The sequence below is a fragment of the Phycodurus eques genome, chromosome 9 (genome assembly GCF_024500275.1).
Source record: "Phycodurus eques isolate BA_2022a chromosome 9, UOR_Pequ_1.1, whole genome shotgun sequence".
NCBI lineage: Eukaryota > Metazoa > Chordata > Actinopteri > Syngnathiformes > Syngnathidae > Phycodurus > Phycodurus eques.
In genome coordinates, this window is record NC_084533.1 from 25,897,659 (window position 1) to 25,922,763 (window position 25,105).

Sequence of the window (25,105 nt, forward strand, 5' to 3'; positions counted from 1 at the left end):
TTTTTGGAAGAACGAGTTTGATTTTTTTTTTTCGGACTATAACTTAGTAAGGGAAGTATATAATTTTTTAAAATTAAAACTAAATTGAGCAAAATTTTAAAGAGCACTCAAAGATTGAATTTCATTTCAAAATTGAAATCATTTAAATAATAATATGTTTGTTTTCTACTAAGTACGGCTCCAGCACATTTGCCAACGTAAAACTATTGAGCTGGTTGGAAATGTTTTCCAGCACACCCGCTAACCTGGTAAGAAGAAGAGGTACAGAAAATGGATGGATAGATTTAAATAATAATAATAATAATAAATACATTACAAATGTTAGCTGCTATTGTTTTGCCACATTTATCTTTATCTACAGGGAGATTTGTATCTTTCGAAAAACAAATTTGAAAAAAAAAAAAAATTCTAGTTATTCGTTCTTCTTTTGTTAGAAATTGTACTAAATTCTAAATGTGCTCGCTAGGTGTGTTGGAAGGACTTTTTTCATTATTTTTTTTTTTGAAACAGCGGTCAATACAATTATTGTAAGAGATTTAACGAAAAACATGAGCACGGCGCACTAAAAACGGCTTATTTTCAACAAAAAAAAACGACATACATTTGCATTCGTAAAATAATTTGAGTGGTTGGACGTTTTTGGAAGAGGGATTTTTTTCCTACTAATACAGTGCATTTTATGTTTAAAAAAAACAGCAACACTATTAAAGTGGTTTTCTTGATGAAAAAAAATCTTACTAATTTTCTTCCACATTTTTTTCTAAACAAAATACATATCCAATTTTTGTAAGACATTTCATGAAAAACACATGAATGTCGTACTAAAACGCTATATATATATTTTAAAATTAAACGTAGAATGACAATAGTAAAACAAAGTGGTTAGTAAAACTAATTTTGGGAGGTTATTTATTTTAATAATTACATTGCATTGTTTTTTTTAATTTATTTTAAAGAAATCCCACTAAATTCTAAATGTGTACCGCATACCGCAAACATTTTACGTGTTTGGACTCTTTTCTTAACTGATTTTGCTTTAATGTAGCATTAACTCCCCCCCCCCCCCCCCCCCTCCCATTTCTTAGGTGTTGATTAAAATACAGAAGAATATCAGTCTTTTTTTCTTTTTGAATATCATCTAATTTGATTATTTTTGCTTTCTTAGTTTGATAAGGCAGTATCAGGTGATGTGAAAAAATGATTTGTTTCTTTTAAGATTTAATATTTTTTGGATCCTACTTAATATAAATTTGTCTTTTTTCTCTATTGCGTTTACATGCGTTGTAAAAATGTTTTTAAGTTGAATATAATAATAATAATAATATCAATGGCTTCATCAGATTTGGCGACATAAAAACTAATAAAGGAAAATAAAAACGAACTAATAAAGGAAATAAAATAGAACTAGAATTAAGTACGAGATGGTAGAAAAAATGCAAGCACACTGCATTTAAATACAATGTGCTCCCCCCAAATATAGATCATTTGAAATATAAATATCCAAGTAACTACATGTTTTTGGCAAAATTACTTAATCAGGGGTAGTGTTAAAAAACCAAAGATTGGTCAGAATTTTGTCAAAATAATCAAATGGGTATGATCTTAAAACAGACACTGATTTAATCTCGCCTGAATTTTCTCCACAGAGAAGAAAAAAAGTAATATACCGTACAGAAACATCACATATTTCTTGTTGAAAGGTGTTTTCATTGTTTTTGAAATGTGTGTTTAAAACGGTTTCAACGTGATTACAGTGTGTGAGATGTGTATTTTAAGGCTTAAAAAATGTCTTTTTATATGGTCTCACTATTGTGGATTTTTTGGAACGTAACTCCACTGTTAGTTTTTCATGGACCATATGATGGAGATTGGAGATTTGGGTATGCCATTATAAAACGATTCTGATTACGATTATCCTGTGCTATATTTTTTCCAGATTTGCCTTAGCAAAATGTAGATACAGTGACTTGACTTACAAATATAATAATTCTTTATGAGAACAAGCTTGTAACTCAGGATTGTCAATAGTATATCAGTTTTCCTAATTGAAATGAATTGAAATGCCATTAATCCGTTCGAGTGCCACAAAAGCAAAAAAAAACATTTTTAATAAAGGCGGGTGTATTTGTGTGTGAGGGTAAGGGTGTGAGGTGTGGTCGACAGCAGCTCCTTGCGAGTGTTCTCCTTCTGTATTTGTGTGTCTGACTGTTCGTCACGAGTCGACCGTGGCTCTCCTTGCCCACCTGCGAGGGCATTACAGTACCTCAGTAGCTCCGTTTTTTTCCTTTTTTTTCAGTTTGCCCGAGCGGCAGCATATCTGAAGCTCGCTCGTGAGAAAAAAATTAACAGCCAACTGCCAATCAAACAGCATGCATTTTTCTTATGCCTACACATCGCGACATGTAACGAAAATATACCCGCTTAAGCCTCCGGTGGCTGAAATGTATCCCACCATATCATTCCGGGGCTTTTCCAAGGTGCGACGAGGCGCTCTAAAGCAGCTATGCCGTTGTGAAATCCCTGTCCACACACTGGCTGTCAAGTCAGACTTTGAAAAAAAATATCCTGCCTTCTCGCACTTTTTCTCTGCGTAATGTACGTGCACTCACAGCCAACAATGAGGCGCTCTAAATTGGTCACACTAGCGCTAAGCCCCTGTTCACACGCTGGCTGTTAAGTCAGACTGGGAAAAAAAAATCCTGCCTCCTGTCTCATGTCTTTCGCAGCGTAGCATACGTGCACTCACAGCCAACAACGAGACGCTCTAAAGTGGCCAAACTAGAGCGAAGCCCCTGCCTACACAATGGCTGTTAAGGGAGACTTTAGAAGAAAAGAACCCCCCACGCCCCCTTCTCCCCTTTATACTGACCAGAACAATCACTGCACATGAAGTTTGACCATTTGGAATGAGGTTTGGATGTCATGCGAGGTTTCAAGGATCGGATGATTAAAGGCAGATAAGTCGTACACCGACTAATTACTTCCTGTCTTTCTCCCCCATGTATAGGTGGATTTGAATGGAGTGAGGAGGCGGGGCTAAGCGTGGAACATCAGAAGGAGGCTGGGTGACAAAAGAAAAGAAACAAAAAAAAGGCCAAAAAGTGGGGTGACGGTGAAGGCATGCGGGCAGCATGGAACGGGTGAGGGAGCAGCGGCCGTTCTGCTCGCTCTCCAGGAGCCAGCGAGAGCACCGCGAGCGCGACGGAGAACCCGAACGCAAGTGCCGTTACGTCTCGGAGCGCGAGGACGCCGCCCGCGACTCCGCCGCGCCGTCCTGTCGCGTGCCCACGCAGAAGTCGTACAGCTCCAGCGAGACGCTCGAGGCCTTCGAGCATGACCCGGCGCGGATGCTCTTCGGGGGCAGGGTCAAGGAGATGGCGCGCCAGGAGAGTGCCGCTGAGTACAGCCGGCCAGGTCAGAAGCACGCCTTGTCCATTAGCCTTTAACGTGCTTGAAACCCGCCCTTGCAACCTTAACCTGACTTTGAAACCCTCGACCTGACTAAAAGCCCTACTTTGAAACCCTAACCCTGACTTGAAACCCCAACTTAAAACCATAACTTTACCTTCAAACCCTACTTTGTAACCCTTACCCCGTCTAGCGTAACTTAAAAAAACCCTAACCTTGCCTTGATACCCTAGCGTTGTTTTGAAACCCCGTTTTAAAATCCTCTTAAAGGCTTCCTTTGAAACCCTAACCCAGGACTTAAAACCCTACTTCTACCCTAACCCTTTCTTGAAACCCTACTTTCAACACCGATCCCTGTGTTGAAACCCTACTTTTTCCAAGAGTAATTGGCTTGAAACCCAAACCCAGGCTTGAAACCCTAACATGGACTTGAAACCATAATCTTGTATTGAAAGTGAAGCCCTGTTTTCAAACCGTCAGTGTCTTAAACCCCAACTTTGAAACCCTAACCCAGGCTTGAAAACCTAATTTGAAACCCTAACCCAGTCTTGAAACCCTACTTTAAAATATTGATTCTGACCTGAAACTTTAACCCAGGCTTGAAACCTTAACCCTTCCTGGAAAACCTACATTAAACCCCTCCACCTGTCTTAAAACCCTAGTTTGAAACCCCAATTCTAACTTGAAACCCTGATCCTAATATTTCAACCCCAACAGTGGAAACCATTATTTTGAAACCTTGGCTCAGTCTTCAAAACCTACTTTGAAACAATAATTCTAACTTGAAACCCTAACCCAGGCTTGAAACCCGGACTTGAGACGCTAACCTCGCCTTTAACTTCATTCAATATTAGAACTGCCAAACTGTACCCAGAGAATTAAAAACAGGACGTCTGCCATTTTGGTTCAAAGCGGCCATTTTAGGGTCCTTTCCGTCGAATGTTACATTTTGACGTAGCCTTTAAGGGCTCCCCCTGCAGGCACGATGACAGATCATTTCGTTGACGCAACGCTGCTTCTCCCGACAAGCAAAAAGTGGCAGTCGTGAGCTGGGAGGCAGCAGCTGAAGAAAAACTAAGAAAAAGAGCTTTCATTTGAACAAAACTGTGACAAAGAAATAAATAGCTGGCTAATTATAGTTTTACATTGTCACACTTTCCTAACCTCGTGAAGTGACTGGGGGGGGGGGGAGTGTTTACAAGTTTACAGGCTGCCAGCCTAATTTCTGTAATTAAAAAAGGTTTAAACAGTTTATTTTATTTTGTAGCTTTTTTCCTGCTCACAAGCTTGCAATTAGAAAGAAAGTAATGTAATATTCCGCGACATATCCCACTGCTAAATGACCGTTTTATGATGTGTAGTGGCCAAATTATTTTCCTTCCCCCCCCCCCCCCCCCCCCCCCCCAACATCTCCAGCTGCCGCCGATTGTATGTCATCTCACAGCAAATGCCAGATTTCAGATATTTTCATCTTCTGCTTAGCACGCACGAGCTTCATAAATGTACAACGGTGACATTTAAATATGCTCAGTCTGATCTCAGAAGCTTTCGTGTCCCCAGCGGCTGAGCTTGAAAGAGCTCCGCTCGTCACTTACACTGACGACGCTGTATGATGTGTACGTGAAATTATGAGACGAGAAAAATGTTAGCGTTTTCGAAGAAAACGCCCAGCACTTTGATATTTGCGGTCACTTCTACAGTACGTCACATTTTAGATGCCTGAAAAATGAAGTTTAAAAAAATGCAACCGAAGCAGAAATAATGGAAAATCATTTCTTTGTTTTTAAACTTGGTGAAGCAGCATGTGGCTCATTGCCGCAGTTTTATTCTTGTGCGCTCTGTTCCAAGTTATTGGAGACAAGTGTATGTTTATGAACAATTAATTGTACGTTTGTCATCATGTGTGACAACAGCTTGCATGTTGTTTGGAAGAAAAATATGAATAATACAAACAATTAAACATAAAAAAAAAAAATACAACAAAAATAAAATTACCATTTTGGGGCATTATAGTATCGAATAGAATAGTAGAAATAAAAGTTCACAATTGGAATGCAATAACAGAAATAAGTTAAAATTAGCATTTTGAGCGATTGATCATTTTATGAAATAATATAGTTCAAAATTAAAAGAAATAGTAAACATAAATTTAATCAAATTATTTTATGTAAAGAAATTCACTAAAAGTTTACAAATTAATTCAATCAAATCATAACCATTGAAACGGCTTTTCAAGGCATTATATTATGCATTGTATTGTGAAATACAAAAATCTAATTAAATGAAATAACTAAAATAGTTTAAAATAGAAATTTGAGTGCTTTGTATTTTTAAATACAATACCGTAATTGTTCGGCATTATGTTATTGGATAAAATAAAAATAACAAACATAAAATAAAATAATACAAATAAATTAAAATGGGAATTTTTGGACATTATTTTAGTAGATATAGAAACGAATACAATAAAATAACACAAATAAATCAAATAAAATAATACACCTAGATTCAATAAAATTATACTAATAAATTCTATAAGATTATATGAATAAATTAATGAAATAATCTAAATTAAAATCGGCATTACAGGGCATTATATTGTGTAATACAATAGTGCAAATGAATTAAACCAAATGATCCTAATCAAGACAGTTGAAGAAGGAACATAAATTAAATACAATAATTTAACATACATTTAATGAAGTTATGAAATGAATTTTGGGGCATTGGATTATCAAATACAATAACCCAATTAAAACAAACAAAATATGATAAGAAAAGAACAATAAAAGGTAATTATATCAACTATCAATTATGCATGGTGACTGAAAAGAAGGAGAACATTTTGTTTGTGTGCCTTCTCATGAAATTGAGTTGGTAATTAACCTTTTGAGCTTCAAATTTCTGATTTGAGTTGCAATGTATTCCATTTTGTTTGAACCTCTGCCGGGTGGAAAAAAGCAAGCGCTTTTATCAAGTTGTCAATGAAAATGCAGTTTTTTAAAAAAAAACGTTTTCCCTCTAATGTTGACGATCAGCCTTGATTTGCTGTAAGGTTTAAAATATAAAACTGCAGCGTGAACATTTTAAAAAGCATTCAACTTGGAGCTGCTTTACGAGTCTGTTGACGAGCGCTTCCTAGGTTTTGTCAAGGTTTTGATTTAACGAGCCGACCCCGCTCCTCTCCCTCCCTCGCCGTCCGCCATTTCCCCCCCTCACCTTCCGCCACATTAGCGTGCCCGTCTCCCGGTCGTTAGCCTTGTTTTTCACTCGCTTTGTTAACTTTTATCGCTTCCCTTCCGCAGGGCAGACGTTCTCGCTGAGGCAGCTCGGCATCTGCGAGCCTCGCCGAGGCCTGGCGCAGTGCCCCGAGAGGGGCCCGTCGCACCCCCTCGGCACCTACGCCCGGGGGCCCGCCTCCGCCTCGCAGGGGTGCGAACCCCAGTCCCCGGAACGTACCGTCGCCCTTTGGGGGAAGGGGGGCGGCAACTCGTGCCTCTCCAGCCGCTCCAACTCGGCGCTCACGCTCACCGACACGGAAATGGACAACAAGTCAGACAACGAGATGGGTGAGTCGGATCCGTATTGGTGAATGGCTAAATTTGCAGTGGGCGGGGCTTTGGTGGGAAAAAAGCGACTATGCGAATGGCGGGAGACCGAGCGAACGAGGGTGTCCTGACGACGGCGTCACCTGGTTGTTTTTCTCCGCAGGAAGGAGAGGAGTTGTATAAAGTTCACCCGGCGGCGAGCGTGTAATCAAAGATGGCTTTGAATTGCGGGGATTGTGGGAAACGGGGGGTGTAGAAGGGGGGGAGGGGGGGGGGGGTGCGAATTGTTGCAAGGTTGAGTGGGCAACTGCACTTGATGAGATGGTTTGAAGTGCAAATGTGATCACGCTGGAAACCTGAGACGCTGCACTGGGGCAAATTGAGGCCGCTGCTGATTTTTTACATTTTTTAAAAATGTGTTATTAATATTGGGCTTCTCTTGAAACTGCTTCACTTTGTTTGTCCGCACCATTCCTCCCATTCGGGAGTGCTGGAGCCTATCCCAGCTATCATCGGGCAGGAGGCGGGGTACACCCTGAACTGGTTGCCAGCCAATCGCAGGGCACATACAAACAAACAAACAAACAAACATCTGTGAGGCAGATGTGCTAGCCAGTCGTCCACCGTGCCGCCTTTAAACTGAGGTTAGGCCTCAGAACTGTGAGGCGGACTGCGGCGACCCCCCGATGGGACAAACAGGAAAAGTCACAACAATGTTACCTCTCTTTCTCCTGTTTTCCCTCATTTTCTTTACTATTCCTTTTTCCCTGTGTTCCGGACACTTTAGGTCATTTTGACATCAAAAAACCTGTCAAAACATGTTTTGATGTGTAATAAGGAAAATGTGTACACTATAATACTGCCCTCACGTAATAACATAATTAGATAGAATGTAAAGAATTCAACAGTTCGTCCATCATAATTAATTAATTTGTGGCTCCTGCTATGTGCGAATTGCCCACCGGAGGCGGTATAATACAGTCATGCAGACACAAACGAAGACGAGTTTCACAACTACAGTAAATGGCTCAGTAAGCTGCAGTAATGTTAGTCGTTTTTCGGAGAAGATAAATAAGTGAGTATTATGTTGTCCGTCTTCTTGTTGATGCACCGTTTAAGCTCATCTATGGCGATTGTATTGTTTGTTAGCATGAAGCTAAGTGAACCTTCTCGAGGCAAAGACACGTGGTTGTTCAAATACACAACGCGTCATTTGCTTTGTATTATGTTTAACTTAACAATCATTATCGAATGGCAGCGCCATTAAACAGCTTGAAGCCTCGTTTTGGATGTATTGTCCGCTAGCTGCCAAACCGCCGCTTGTTGTGAAGTGAGTTGCGTTCACTGCCACCAGATAGCTGAAGTTGAATTGCCAGAAATGTTATTTTTTCTTTCGTAGCAGGAGCTTTCAAAGAGTGGCAGGCAGGCGCTTCAAAAATAATGAGACATGATTACAGAGGGGAAGACTCTAAACGGCCCGTAGGTGTGAACGTGAGTGCGACTGGTTGTTTGTTTCTATGTGCCTTTGCGATTGGCTGGCGAACAGTTCAGGGTGTACCCCGCCTCCCGCCCGAAGATAGCTGGGATAGGCTCCAGCATCCCGTGACCCGACTGAGGAGAAGCGGTAAAGAAAATGGATGGAGGGATGATCACATGGGTTTAAATGTATAAATCTGTCCATTTAATAATGAGTCATTTCCTCAATCGAGGTATTCGTTATGTGGTGGGGGGGGATAGTTGCAGGGTACACTTGCTCAGGAAGCTTTTGACCTTTTTCACATTTGATGTGTTCCTTGCGCTGTGTGCTTTTTTTGGATCCACTTTTGGTGCATTTCGACTGCGCTGACGTTTAGCCGTATATTTTCTGGGGCCATTACCTATGTGTTTGGACTCCAGGAGCTATTGTCTAAATGTTGTTTATGTTTATTTTTTAAATGTTTATGAACCTTTGGGAGTTACTTTCATGAGTTATTTCGCTCGCTTGCTTATTCGTTAGTTAGTTAGTTCATTACTTATACTGTAGTTAGTTGCGTTTTGGCTTTCGGTCTCGCTTGGTTGTTTGTTTGCTTGCTAACTCACTTGTTCATACGCTAGTCAGTTTGTTAGCTTGCGCCGTCGCTCGTTCTTACGCTCAATAGTACACTAGTTTGTTCATTCATTTGTTGGTTTGCTGGTTCTCTCCCTCGCTCGTTCTTCCGTTAGTTAGGCAGTTGGCTCTCCTGCTTGTTCAATTTATGGTTTGTTTACTCATTTATTTATTGTAGTTAGCTGGTTAGTTTGTAGGCTTTGTTTTTTTGTTTTTTTTTTCGTTTTCTTGTTGGGTCGCTCATTAGTTAGCTATTTTGAGTGTTTTTCAGTATATTACGTTCTCATTTGCTCGTTCACTCATTCATCCATTAGTCAGTTCTTGTGCATTCATTTATTTGCTGACTCATGCGCTCATTTGTTAATGAGTTTACTGGTTTTATTCAGTTATCGGTTTGTTAGTTTGTTTGCTTTCTCACACACTTGATCACTTGTTTGCTCACTCACACCCTCGTTTATTTCATTAGTTAGTTAGTTTGATCGCTCTCTCACACGTTTGTTAGTGAGTGCACTTGTTAGTTTCATTTGTGTACGTTTGTTAGCTCCTTAACTCGCTTGCTCATTTGTTTGTTTGTTTTTTGTTTGCGTGTTCCACTCGCTTATTTTGTTCGCTTACTCACTCATTGATTCGTTAGTTCACTCTCTCGCTCATCTGTCAGTTAGCTAGTTCAAATGTTCATTCGTTTGTTCGCTCAATCATTTATTAGTTTGTTCTTTTGCTCATCGCTTGATTGGTTAGTGCACTTGGCCGTTCGTTAGTTAGTTCGTTTGCTCGCGCATTCGTTGGTTCGATAGTTTGCTCTTTCACTTGTTCATTCGCTGTTTTTGTCGTGTGGCGTGCAGGCGATGACTTTATATACAGTATGTGCCATACACACATTTATTTATTAATACCATTGTGCGCTAGGAGTAAATTGATATTTTGACTTGATTTCGAAAAATGATTGATATGTCTTCATAATGAGACCGATCCGACATATACAGGAGGTGAGTATCAACGTATGTTAGACTACAGTAAATCGAGGGTTGCCATTCAGGAGTGTTATTACGGTTAACGTCATTTCTCCGAGCTGATTGGCTGAAGGAAATCACATGGTTCTACCGAATTCTCATGAAATATGTACGGCCAAATCTGAAAAACGTTGCCAATGTGTCCCTTGCTCCGCAAGGGATTAATTTGGTGTTTGAACTCTGTATTCGTTTTTCCATCAACTAGATTTGAGACATTGGCTAAAATGTGATTTTTTTTTTCTTTCCTTCTTATTAATATTATTTTTTTTTAATCATTGTGCTGAACGGCGCTTGTCTTTTGACTTTGACTATTTAATGAGGCAGCTCAGAGAAATGAGCCATCCACAAAAAGGCTTCCATCAAGCCAATCTGCCTTCCATTCAGGCCCATTTAAGTAATAAATGAAGTCGATATTTCATTGGAACTCACACTCATCTCCTGGCAACAGCGCAGTCAGGTTGCACAACTTATTCCCCCCCCCCCAAAAAAAAATTTTTTTTAAAAAAACCAACAACACATATTTGTACTCACTTATACTTGTTACAATGATTGCAAAAGTTAATTGGAGTAATGTAGCTGATTATAATTTGGGACCAATTAAAAGGTAATAATGTGCAGTGCAGCCATTTATTTAAAGAAATCCCCTGGCGAATTATTCTGAGAGAACTAAACTGGAGCATGAAAGCAACTGTTTTATGAGTGGTGAAATTTTAGAATTAAAAAAACAAAAAACATAATAGAGTCTCCTGTTGCTTTTATTTATATTCATAATTTTCTTGCTGTTGGGATTTTACATATTCATGATAACACCTTTTTGGGGTATTTTGTCTTTTAGGGAAAAATGAATGGAAACATTCAAATATATTTGCACTGAAAAAAATAAACACTGCATAACTTAATAACTAAGTAATCAGTCACATTTACTATTTTAGCTTTGAATTAATGAAAATGATTCATTTAGTGTATCCTGACTGTTCAACCTGGAAGTTTTTATTTCATGTAAAACATATTGGAATGTTGGAACAAAAACATAAATGACTTAAAATTAACTGTTACGGTTTATGAATTTGTCTTATCAATGTCATCGTCGCTCCTTCCGTCCAAGTCCGCAATTTTCGCGCAAATCACATTCAGTTCAAATGAAATTCTTTCAAAATGAAATATTGTAAACGCTTTGGTGCCGAGCTGTCAATTTAAAGTTAAGTCAGACAAAAATACATTTACAATACAAGCTACAATTTTTCAACAATTTGAATTTGAAAAAAATGAATTCAACATGTGACAGCTTTGGGTTTTTTTCAGTGTGCTTCTTACATGAATAATGAAAATAACAACACACAATAATAATAAAAGTAAAAGTAAAACCTGCCACTTAACAACTCAGAAATGTTGGTATTTTCCTACTATAAAATATATATAACCAACCCTCAGCAGAGAAGGCAGAGCATAAACTGAAAGTCGAAGGCTCCCCTTGTTACATTTAATTCAAAAGCAATAAATGCACCAAAATGAATTCCCACGTCATTATTGTTTGGAAAGGTGAAAGAGCAATGAAAATATTTGCTGCCGCCTCCCTTTGCTTTCTTCCTTTTTTCAAGGAATGAATCACAAAAATTGTTGTGGATGCTTTACAAAGCTTCAAGGCCGTGTGGTGGTGGTGTCATTTCGCACTTGTCTCTATTCACACTTTCGATCGGTAAAACTCACGGACGGATGCCAAATAAGGCGCGAAGACGTTTCCGGAGACATTACACTGCATATTTGACACCACCAAAACGTGAGTAATAAATAATAATAAATGTGTCCACATACATTTACAATGTGTTTAATACATGGGTTTTAACAAGTTTAGTGGGGTTAAGGGGTAAGATTGTTAAATGCATGTTTATCATGGCGGTGGGGGGTTCTGGAATGCATCCCCCGCTAGGAACTGGGGTTCACTGTATTTCTATACAAGACTAATGTGAAAGGGGACACATTGTGGAATAGGGTTCGTTTTGTGTCGAAAGCAATGCCGCTCTCCAACAGCGCCGTCTCAGAAATATTGCACCCGAAATAGGATCAAGCTGAGTAAAATATGGAGAGAAAAATGACGTTTTTTTAAAATTATTATTTATTTTTTAAATTGACCACTAGTGGTAAATAATGAGTTAGTGATGATATATTAGACTAACACTATACATTAAAGTGTACATAGAAGTTCTGCATGGATTACAATGCATGGTTTCGCGCGTTATGAGTTTCAGTATATTTTGTGTCAAGCTACTGAAAAGTGTGTTGGCTAAAGGTTTAGCGCCGGGGTGCGACGCGACGACAGAGTTATTACTGTGCAATGTCACCTCTCGAGTCCCACAAACGCCTCAGCGTCCATGCAATTTTAATGCAATAATATTCCATTACGCCTCTCGAGGTGCCCGTGTTTGTGGTATAAATGTTAATCCGGTGGACCTTTTAGGTTTGTGAATACTTCACAATCAATATTGCGCCCCCTCATAAAAGATGAACAAGCGCACAAAACAGAAACACGGCCGGCGCTCGCCCGACTTGGATCCTAATGAAGTGTGAAAAGCCTGTTTCTTAGCCAACGCAGAAAGGGCAGCGACTGTATTTCTATCACACAGATGGATGCCAAAATATCATAAATTATTGCTATACAGTAATCTATGGCATAGTCATGCTTCACTATTCACAAATTCACCTATTCATTTTTTTTTCTCTCTATGGAACCTATCCTCGGCTATTTGCATATGCTAATATCTTGGTATGTTGTGGTGGAGCTATGTTTAGCCTGGGTTGTTATCGGAAGTTACGGAGAGTTTTGGCTGCGAGTCTTTTTTCTAAATCAAATAATATGTAAGCATCTGTAGAAAACACATGTATTTTTGATGTTAAAAATGTGATTTTGTTCCACTATTAATTCATTGAAAAGTATACATGAATCATTTTGTTTTGCAGTATTAATGAATTGGAGAATATATTTAATTGTGTAAAAAAACTAATTGTTGAAAAAAGATGTTTCAGTAACCCCCAAAATATCTGTTTTTTACAAATTGCATGGCATTCACAGTATATTTTGATAAAAATTAGTACAAAACACACGTTTTTGGCATTACCAAAACATATTTTGTTAATTGGGAAAAATACACTTTTTTACACTAAATCCCCAAAGTGTGTTTTCTTCGGTCATTATTACAGCAGGTAGTAGCATCGTGACGATATTGTGATAGGACGCCACAAAATGTCCCTGTGTGCTGTTGGAAATATTCAAATGAGTGCGGTATTTGTGGTGAAGTGCACCGCGACACCTCGTGAGCCCTCGACTTGTTTTGCGCGCGCGCCTGCATCTCCACGGCTCGCTTTTGTTCCTCACGTCGACTTGCCGCGCTAACATTAGAAAAAAAATCACAAAGGCGGGACATCACGCTGTCGCGAGGTGACGCGCCATCTGTCAAACTCCCGTCTCCCTTTCCCGACTCGTGATGGCAGGAATGGGACTCCCGATTCCAAGCGCGCCCTCGCTTACAGACAAATCCCTCCCCCCGCCCACCCCCGCCGTGTTTATGACTCAAACATGGCAAGGGAGAGCATAAATAACATCAGATTGTTGTTGTTTTTATGGACAAGTCGGACCATCTGGAATGTTTGTTTTGAAGATGACTCCCGAAACTGTTTCCCAGGACGTTTTCATCACCTGCTAATAGGCGCATGAGATGCCGCCGTTTTATTGCGGTTATTTATTGAACGCCACAGTGTAAACTTGCATTGCTGGTGTGCTTGATGAGGTTGATTGTTGGGGGAAATTTCTAAAAACAAAAAAAAGAGGTGTGAACAAAAAATTGTGGGGGTTACTATAAATAGTGTATTTATTCTACTAACATGAATTGGAAACATTTCATTTTTAGATGACAATCAGTCCAGGGTCTAGTCTGTCTTTCACCCAAAGTAAGCTGCGAAAGGCTGCAGCTCACCCGCGAGCCTCAACAGGATATTAAAAAAAATGGATGGATGGTTACATTTTTTGACACTACGAATTGGAAAAAAAATATTAAAGTGTGCGAAACAAATATCACTTTTACAGTAACCCCCAAATTGTGTTTTCTACTAATCACGCATCTTTCTTCGTAATTTTTGTCCAAAATCCTACTTACAATTAGTGGGATATGGATTCTTTTCTCGCTGTCATTTATTGCGTGTCACAAATTGTTGCGTGAAAATCCTAAAAAAAACTCAATTTAAAAAATGCAATTTCATGAGTCGAAAACATATTTTGGGTGTTAGTGGAAAAAAGTATAACATTTGTAACATACATTGTTTTTTTGTAAGAAATCCTACTAATTTCTAATACAAGCTCAATTTTATTGCCTGCAAAAATAATATTGGTTCTATTTTTTAAGAAAAAAAGGAGACGTTTTATTGCCATGTTATTACTCGTCACACATTTTTGTGTGAAAACCTTAAAAAAAAAAAAGTTGGGAACACAAAGACGTAGTATCAAAAATTATGTTTTTGTAAAAAAAATTTGTAAGAAATCATACTAAATTATAATAGTGGTTTTATTTTTTTTATTTGTATGTTTTTTTAAGAAAGAAGGTAGCTTTTATTGCAATTGTGTGTCACGCATTTTTGTGCAAAAAGTTGTGAACAAAAGTATTACAATTTAAGTATTTTGTTTAAAAACTTTTTTGTATAAAATCCTACTAAACATAATGATGGTTTTATTGTTTTTTTTTTCTTTTTCAATCAAGAAGGCAGCGTTTTATTGCCACTATTTATTGTGTGACTCACATTTTTGCGTGAAATTTCTAAAAAAGTTGTGAACAAAAGTATTACAATGTAAGTATTTTTTTAAATATATTTTCTACGAAATCCTACTTAATTACGATACTGTTTGTTTGTTTGTTTGTTTGTTTTTTTCAAGAAAGAAGGCAGCGTTTTATTGCTGTCATTTATTGTGTCACACATTTCTGCGTGAAAATTCTAAAAAAGTTAGCAGTATTAAAATTTTGTGGGATTTTGCTTTAAAAAACAAAAAGTATTTTTTGTTGGTACAAAATCCCACTAAACTATAAAACTGGTCTAATTAAAAAAAACAATTATTATAGAAAGGAGATACCAGCTAGTAGAAAACAGACATATTTTTGCTTTAAGAAAGAAGGTGGTGTTTTATTGTTGTCATGCGTCTCTGTGCCACGTAAATTCTCCTCGCCAATGTGCTCGCGAGCGAAGTCGGGATGAGGTCGGCAACGTCGGAAACCGGCACCGCGGATGCTTGTTTCCATTCCGGAGCCGTTTGTGTGCACGCCAAAAGTCGCCGTCAACGCTGTGAAACGTAGCGATTCGCAGCGGCGGCGTAGCGTGAGCTACAAACGGCGCTAACACGATGGAGGAACGTTCGCGCTCCTCCACGCCGCTGCCCCCCTGCAGAGTGGATGATCTGATTAGACTTTGGAGCGTCTTGCCGTATACATTTGCATCTTAATGGCGGAAAACACATCTTCTTTCTTGCGCCCCGAGTTTTTGCCTTTCATGCCTTAAAATCTGCGCTGATAGCCTCATTGGCTAATTATTGAAGTAATTATTTTAGTTTAACCTAACGGTGGGACGGCGGCTCGATGGGGTAGATAGCGCTGCGGAATTTTCTTTAAAATGGATTTTCAGAATTGTGCTATAAATTGATCTTCATACGAGTTTCTGATTGGATTAGTAAAGGACATTGAAGGACAAGCTAACATCGATTACTTTTGTAGCTCATTATTAACTTTATTTGAAAAAAAACCCCCCAAAAAACAACATTAAATATAACCTTAAAATATGTTGATCTAAAAAGACTATATAACATAAAATACGAGTTTGTCTTATTCATACAAGCTATTTTAGGTGTTGAAATATTTGGTTTTTATTCTGAAATTGTAGAGTGGAATTTAAAGTTTTGTTTAATACGTTTAAATTATTGTTTCTGTGCTCAAATAGATTTGGTAGGCTTTCATACGGAGGAAAAAAAAGAATTCATAATGCTTTATGAAGCCCTTTCTGGGGTTATTAGAAAAAAAGTGTATTTCTTACAAGATAAATACTAAAATAAAAATCAATTAATAAAAATAAAAAATCAAAAAATCAAAAGTTTCATTATATATTTTAAAACTATAATACTAATACTAAAACTGAATGTTTTCATCGACATCTTTCCCCTGGTCGCTTCAAAATGATGGTATTGCACTTAGATGGCAAAATACGGTGCTTTTATCCAATTTTCTGCTAAATTATATCTAATTTGATGGATGCTGTGGGAAGCTTTTTGTACACGTAAGTAAGCCATTTTTCCAAGGTCGACTCAATTCAACATGGACGGATGAATTGACGGCCACCATTTTTCATGTAAATGTAATTTTTAATATATTTTTTTTATTGGTGCGAAGTGAGGGAAAATATACGTGAACCCTGAGTTCATCTGTCAACACGGCTTCTTGTCAGAGACGCAGCTGCCCAGTAAAAGTGCCGTTAAGACGCCACGGCATCAATTTCCTGTCACGTCGCCGCGTGTCAACGTCGCGATCCGCTGAGCGATGTAGTTGAGGGGGGAAAAAAACCCCACAACAACGATGGTTGTCGCCATGGTCGATGACTGTGCGGCTGTCAATCATCCGAGGGGGGAGGGGGCGGGCGGGGGTGTTAGCTTGGCCGGACGGTGCGATGTACCGCCCTTGAGAGAAAACGCCTTACTTCCCTTTCATCATTATTTATAGCACCGGTGCCAAAAAAATAAATCAATAAATAAAATAATGATAATAATCAGGAAGCCGGTGAGTAATCATCGGGGATGACGATTAGTATGTCGGTCCGGTTGCGCTGCTCATAATTACATTTGCGATGGTGTGGAAAGTCATTGTTTCGTATTAATGAGCCACACCTCTTTCATCTCCCCCACGAGACGCACTAGTGCGAACACGAACGGTGTTTCGTCAAGACGCATTCTTCCTTTCCGGGGACTTCAGACCGATCACAGACCTGTTGGATATTCTACTTAGGATTGATTGTCGGTTGCACCGCGTAGACGCTCGAGGAAAATTTTGTCAAGTGGCCGTTTGTCATCGTCGCTGTCCAATTAAAAAGCGTATATGGGTCATTTTCATATAATTTGACCAATAACGATAAAGACACTTCAAATATATACGTGTAGAACTTAGCAATTTTATATGCCTCCTTGGTTTTCTATGGCTAAATGTCTCCCGTGCTGAAACAGCCGCACTAAAAGTCCAATTTTCCAGAATTTATTGATGATTTAAAAATTTAGGGATTCGTCATAAAGGCAACCCTGACTGACGGGGCAAATGGTGGCAGCCCATTGAAATACACTTGCACTGTTAAGAATCGTGTGAGTTGCACAATTTTCCACGTGCTGCCCTTCAAACTCTGCAGATACGACGTGACGACGCATCAAACCCGTTACGCTTTGTCTCGAAATGACGCCATTTATTTTGCTGTCTGCTATCGTGTGAATGCAAAATGGCCGCCTCATCCTGGCACTTCAGCTCACAGATCCCTCTGGTGTATTGCGACAACATAACGAGGTAACGGTAAAGACAGTTTGAGTGACGAAGAAGGACCGTTTGAAAATGAAAAGAAAAAAGACCTGAAGACACTAAGATCGATGCATTTGTGTTCGTTTTCATGGAAAAGGCATATTAAGGAATCGGAGAAAAATCCTACATATCCATCCATTTTCTGAGCCGCTTCTCCTCACTAGGGTCGCGGGCGTGCCGGAGCCTTTCCCAGCTGTCATCGGGCAGGAGACGGGGTACACCCTGAACCGGTTGCCAGCCAATCGCAGGGCACATAGAAACAAACAACCATTCGCACTCACAGTCACGCCTACGGGCAATTTAGAGTCTCCGATTTATGCATGTTTTTTGGGATGTGGGAGGAAACCGGAGTGCCCGGAGAAAACCCACGCAGGCACGGGGAGAACATGCAAACTCCACACAGTCGGGGCCGGGGATTGAACCCGGGTCCTCAGAACTGTGAGGCTGACGCTCTAACCAGTCGGCCACCGTGCCGCAACCTACATATCCAAACATGTAATTAGCATATTCAGAAAACATGTTGCAAATCATGAAACTTCATTTCAGACACCTCACCGTAAAGACATTGTGGCATAAGAAGTTTTGAAAAACATGACTGTCGTCTATTTTGCATGTGGGAGTTGGGTTGTGTTTTTCTATTTTCTTCTTCTTCTTCTTCTAAGTATTATTATTTTCTTCTTCCAGAAAGGCACACTAAACCTGTGCAACATTTGCAGATAGACAATTTCCATGATTTCCATCGGACTCGCGAGCTGAGCTCATTGCGTCGGAAGGCACATGTGCGCCTTATCGGCTTGGCTGTTCTGTAAATGTTCTTTGGTCTCCGGCAGCACCCCCCGCCCGGTCCGGCGGACGTTGTTCCCACCAGACGGACTCACAGCTAACCCATCCATTTGCTTTCATGTCCACTTCTTTTTACAATCCCCTTCCTCAGTGTCATCTCGGGACTTTGGGCTGCTTCTCATTTTTATTGCCACAGGTGCTGCAAGCGGTGACCTTTGTGCTCGGAATTTACACTACAGACCCTGAATGCCCTGTTCTGATTTAGTGCATTTTTCCTGACCTTTTTTGATGTGTCTATTCATTCATGTCATCTACTTTCATGTCCCAACTGGGATTTTTGTTGTACTGTTATAGCCCCAAATGAAATTCTGGTGTGGCTTTTTAATCTATGGGGAGGGGGGGAGTCAGTCCAGACCAAAAGAAACCATATGTAATGCACATATATATATATATATATATATATATATATATATATTACACAGTGTTATTGACACCTGTGTTGTTTACATGTGTTTTGGAGGGGGGGGGGGGGAGTGCATTCATGTTATTGGTGGCGGAAGGGATTTTGAAAAGTACACCCAAAACACAAATAATAAACAACAGCTATAACATTAGGGACTGAACTTGACTGCAAATAGCGAAAATTAGCGAGTCGTTGACGCTACGTTATAATTTCCATGGACAAATAAAATACTAAAGAAAAATACATTTGAAAAAAGATGCGAATTAAGTGCCGGATCTGGTAGAAAAAAATATAAATAAGCAGGGAATCAGGTAAAACAAAAAATGTGAATGAGTGACATTTAATTATTTATTTATTATAATTGTCGGGGGGGGGGGGGGGGAATCACAAAAAATGCAAATAAGTATAATATCAAGTAAAAAAAAAAAAACTACAAAAAAAGAATAAGCAGGGGATCAGATAAAAAAAAAAAGAACGCTAATTAAGCAGGGGTTTCCGCAAATAACGGGGGATCAGTTCCAAAAACAAAATCCACGAATTGGCAAACTTGCAAAAATAACAGGAACAAAAAAAAAAACAAAAACAAAAAAAAAACAATCCAGTACTCCAAATTTTGCGTAATTTTATTAACAACTCTTGGGTTGATAACAAATCTCCAAATCTTTTCCAAAGATTTTGCCTCTTGTTTTGCGTGTGCACGATTGTGCGTATGTGTGTGCGTGTGTTTTAAAACTTTTATTGTTGCTGTTGTCATGGAAGTGATTTTTCTTCATGATTTTGTGATAAAAAAAAAAAAAATTCAGTGTGGAAGTTCATTTGGGCTTGACGAGACTTGACTGTCGTAACATAAAAAAAAAAAAAAAAAAAGCCTGACTGCATCACTTCAATGGCTTTGGAAGTGTTTTTTGTTTTTTTTTGTTTCCCCAGTTTTTAATACCCATGAGTAGATGTTTCATCAAAAGATTCTCGAGTTCATTTGGCGTTTTCAGCGGGTTTTCATCATCGTGTGCATTTCAACCAGTTGGAACAATATAAGGCGTTATATCAAAGTGTTGCTCTTTCGCTCTGTCTGGAATTATTTGCAAAAAGGTGAAGGGGGCAGAATTCGTAGCTGGAAAGATGAAAAATGAGGAAAAAGGGGAGAGTTTCGCGTCCGTCCGTCGGGATGTGATCGCCTCCAAATCTGCGTGGAGTCCTCGGCTGTTTTTTTTTTCTTCTTTTCCCATTCTGATTTGCTGCCAAGAAAAAAAGTCTCTGAACAGCGTCCAAGAGGATGTATGATGACGCCGTCATCGCGGCTGCCTCGGATTATTTCCATGTGCTCCCACAATTGAGATCTTTTCCTTTGCACTTTTAAATGTCCTCAAACCAAAGTAGCTCTAAATCGAATCAAACAGATCATTTCTTAATAATTAACGGCAGGATTTGTCGGTGTAATAAATTAATTTGACCCCGGATTTCATTGTCCACACTTTTTATTTACTCTTTCCTTTATTACTGTTGGCAAATGGAAGAGACTCTCCAGATGCATAAACAATAATAGAAGGGCATACATTGTATCATTTTCACTCAACAATAAAACGAAACACATTTTGTTGTTGTTTTACGGGGGGAAGTAAAACAAAAATCGCGCAGAATTTGAAGCGACATGATTTCCGTCCGACAGCAACAACAAAGAAAGTTGATACTGGGTCAATCACACCATGTTTTTTGTTGTTGTTGTTTTTTTTAAAACTTATATATAAGAAAAAAAGTGTTGCTGTTTGCGGGGATGATATGCAAAGATCTTGCGACATTTGGAGCTACACGATTTCCATTGGACTTTGACAAGAACAAAAAAAACGGTCTTGAACACTTGAACAATCGAAATGTTTGAAAGTTTGTTTTTACTCTTTATTATTATTATTTTATTTATTGTTTTCTTTTGTACGAAAGCAACCCAAAAAAGTGGCTGTTTTGCAGCTAAAATGAAAACTCACAATATTTGGAGCGATTAGAGGATTTCCATTAGACAACGACAACAAAGAAAATCAGTATTGCGTCGTTGGAACCTTTTTTTAAATTTTTTTTTTTTTTACTTTTATCCCACAATTTTGGGGGAAAATACAAACAAAATGATTGCAAATTATTTTGTTTTCTTTAAAATGTTATCCCCAAAAATAGGACAATTTACGTACAACTAAACATTCCAATCTACATGAGTTGCACTGGACAATGATGACAAAGAAAATCAGTACTGGGTCAATTAAACTACTTTTAAACAACTTTTATATAAAGTAACAATGATAAAATGTTTTTGGGGGGAAAAGGAAAAAAATAAATTCCATTGAATTGTGACGACAAAGTAAATTGGTATTTTTGTCAATTAACCAATCAGATCTTTGTTGTTATTTTACAGAAAAATAATAATAATCTTGTTTTGTAGGATGTTACATGATTTCCATTGGACAGCATTCATTTGCGTCACTCACATTGTGTTGTGTTATTTTGTGTTTTATGTTGTATTACTTTAATCCAAAAACGCCCCGAAACCTCACAAAACGTGCGGCTCCATGATTTGAATTGGACAGCGACAAAAAAAAAAAAAAAAAAAAAGAACGGCTCCTAATGTAATCAAGTAGAAATGTCATTTGCTCAAGCTCATTTCCCAATAATAACTCGGGAAATCGTCACGGTGGTGTGTTCGTCGGTGTAATTAAATTAATTTGATGCTGCGTTTCATTGTCTATTGACACGTCCTTTTTATTTGATCTCCTGCGGGCAAATAAAAGAGCCTTTGCCAATGAAATTATCTGCATAAACATCCTACAAAAGGACATAAAAATGACCGTTTACAATCAAAAATTGAATTATTTTCTTCCGCTCTCTCCAGCACATTTTGACCAAGTCTTTTATTTTGCCTTCAGTCCAATTAAACACGAGCGTTTACATCTGGCCGGGGCATCAAAGAGTGGCATTAAAAAAAAAAAAAAAAAAAAAAAAAGCCCCATAAAAACGCCGCAGAGAGAGAGAGAGGCCTTATTATTGCCGACATGGGACGATCGTGGCTGAAGAAAATTTGATGGCACCGTATTTCGTGATGCAGTGCTCCTGTTTTATTTAAGCATTGGGGACCGCCGCCGCCGCCGCCATCGGGCCCGCAGGGACCCCGGCGCAGGAGCAGAAGTTATGATGCCGGGACGACGACATGGTGGCGGTGGAGGTCAGCGGGAGCCGGACGAGCTAACATCATCGCGCTAGATTTACGTTGGGGCTTCAGGCTTAGCCGACACGGGGCACTGGGAAGCGGCCTACCCGTGTAAATATGAATAATATACAGTGGTAGCTTCACATATGAGGGTCCCAAGTGAGCTCCAGGTACGGTGCTGCATGAAAAGAGTGGCAAAAAGAAAAAAACTGGAGCAATGAAGCTACGGTAAAGCGGCATTGAACGGGACAAACAGTCAAGCACACAAATGCAAAATGAGAATGCTCACGAGGAGCTGCTGTAGGCCACAGCTCACGCACAGGTGCTCACATGTAGACTGACAACACACAAATGCTACAATACGTACGGTAATGACACTTGAGGAAAATATTTCATTTCTTTACATTCTGTTTGATCATGTATTTATTATTGTAGCGCAGTGGGTGGACAATACCCGTCGGTGGCGCTAGTGCACCAAGCCGGTTTGCCAACCGCCAATGGACGACCACAAAAGAAGAACAAGGAAGGACGAAACATTAGGTACAATCGTGTTTTGTGCTCGCCTGTTCTGTTTTCAGGTTATGTGGAGGGCTAATGTTAGTGCTGTGTGTTTTTATACACGACAATACTTTTGAGTGCAATTTTTCCGAATGGAGAAACACGTTACATAAGCGGATTTTTGGTGCGCTTTGCGGGACTGGATCGGATTCATGGCGTTTCCATTCATTTCAATGGGAAATGACGATTGAAGTATTTTGAGATACAAACGAGATTATGGGACAAATTAAACTTGTACCTCAAGACACCGCCGTATTCACGGACGTTAACCCTTCTGTCCCGTTTGCTCGGCTGCATCCGGCTGCGAAATTAAAACAATACGTACCTCGGGCTGCGCGGCATTTTCCAGTCATTTGGTTTTTCAGGGGGGATAAAAAGCAGCCCCCATGCTAAAGGACAGCGTAGTGGCGCCGCATTATGGCAGACAAGGTGATGATGTCACACACACGCACGCGCACACGCGTGTCTTTTCCTTAACGGAGAAAGGTCAGTTTCCTGAGGAGGAAATGGTGAGCCATTGTTTTGATTGATCACATAGCGAGGTTTAGGGAGGACACAGTGTCACTTTCATTGTCAAACTCATTACGCCACCGAAAGAGGGAGGAAGATAACCCCCCCCAAACCCCCCAAGCCCCCCAAGCCCCCAAACCCCACCCTCGTTCTTACGTGTCCTTTCTCCTTGGCGGCGACGGCGGCGGCAGGAAGAAGCAGCTACTCCCGCCAAGGCGAGGCCCAATATGCTGAACACGCACCCTTGGCCAAAACGCAATGTACACCTCATGAAAGGTCTCTCCAGATAAAGTGCGTCATGGATTAAATATAGGGTGTGACGCTGCTTTAATACAGAATATCATGTATCGGTTAGCATACCATGTATGGCTTAATATACACTGTTATGTTATATACCATGTTTGGTTTAATTGAACATTTATGATTCAATATAACAATGTATGACATGATATACCTCCTAAGGCTTCATATAACACGTATGGTTTAATAGACCACATAAGGTTAAGATGTATGGATTAGTATGCCATGTATGCATGTCAAATATATCAAGAAAATTGAATTATGTAAAATATATGTTTTAAAACATTTTAAAAGATGCACAAATAAGAAAATGAATAAAATGAAGCCTTTTTTCAAATATTTTTTCTCGTTGATTAAATATTGTGAGGTGTTTGAAAATGTAAAAATAACAGGAACAATATTTTAGAAAAAATATATATTTTTAAAGGTGAGGTCATGTGTGTGTTAAATATATGTATATAATAAAATTAAGAAAATGACCACAGTAAATCTTATTTTTTTTACACCTTTAATTCAGATTAATAATCTTCAATGGATTATTGTGCTACATGGGGAGATGTTTGAAAAATAAAAAAATGCATAATAAAAATATGAAGATGTCCAAAATAGCCTTTGTGTACATAAAATGTGTAGTTTATGAAACTTTAGACAAGTCGATATGATCCGCAACCTGTAAAATATTTTTCTTTCGCAAAATTCCGAACATGATAAATGTATAGTAAAAACAAAAAAAGTACTCAAATAAAACCAAGACATTTAAAAAAAAATAATAATAAATTTCTACATGTTTCATTTTTCAGTGGGTCAATTTGACCGGCAATGTCACAGAAGGTTTCACAACACACGGTTTGGCAAGGGTGGGACGGGGCAGCCAAATCAATTACAATGTAAGGATATTGCGGCTTGCGACGAGGGTTCGGGTGGATATTCTGGTCCTTATTAAAAATGAATGTCATCCAGCTCTCTCTGGACACGTGCTCGGTGTAAAGCATCCTGAGAGTGTGGTCACTTTATAGAGGCGGGGATCGGGTATCCGGGCCTATGACGACGGCGGCCGATGAGTCGATCGGCCCGGTCGCCGATGCAAAGCGCAGCACTTTGCAGATATGGATATGATATTGTCACAGCGTGTAAACTGATTCAGCTCAAACCACAGGGGGAAAAACAAGAATATTCCCTTTCTGTTTTTATTGTTTTTTTTTTTTTAAAGCTTCTTATCTCAGCGTGACCTCTCTGAATCGAGGCTTTGTTTTTTATCTCCATCAAACATGAGCCAACACCAACAAACACAACATGAAATGGAATCCTTAATTCCCATAGTTTTGGAAAAGCAACGTTTGCCGGTATGCATGGGTGAGTCGGCGTGGGAAGGATTTAGCATAGGATGCGAGTTCACATCCCAAAAACATGCGCGGTAGGTCGATTGAAGTCTCTAAATTGCCCGCAGGTGTGAATGTGTGCGCGAATGGTTGTTTGTTTTTATGTGCCCTGCGATTGGCTGGCGACCGGTTCAGGGTGTACCCCGCCTCCCGCCCGAAGATAGCTGGGATAGGCTCCAGCACGCCCGCGACCTTTGTGAGGATAAAGCGGTACGGAAAATGGATGGATGTATAATCGCTATAATTAAATTATTTTTTTAAAAATGTCACTACCCTTATAAAGCTGATTAGAC

The 25,105-nt window shown here is 39.3% G+C and overlaps 1 protein-coding gene across 1 annotated transcript in view; it reads left to right on the forward strand.

The window, feature by feature from the left end:
* The first annotated feature begins 3,089 nt into the window (after positions 1 to 3,089).
* Positions 3,090 to 25,105, forward strand: part of LOC133408122 (teneurin-3) — a 68,144-nt gene continuing 46,128 nt past the window's right edge. The window contains exons 1-2 of the mRNA XM_061686626.1: positions 3,090 to 3,414; positions 6,714 to 6,977. Of these exons, the coding sequence (XP_061542610.1) occupies positions 3,132 to 3,414; positions 6,714 to 6,977 (547 nt within the window). The 5' untranslated portion in view covers positions 3,090 to 3,131. The remainder of the gene's footprint in view (positions 3,415 to 6,713; positions 6,978 to 25,105) is intronic.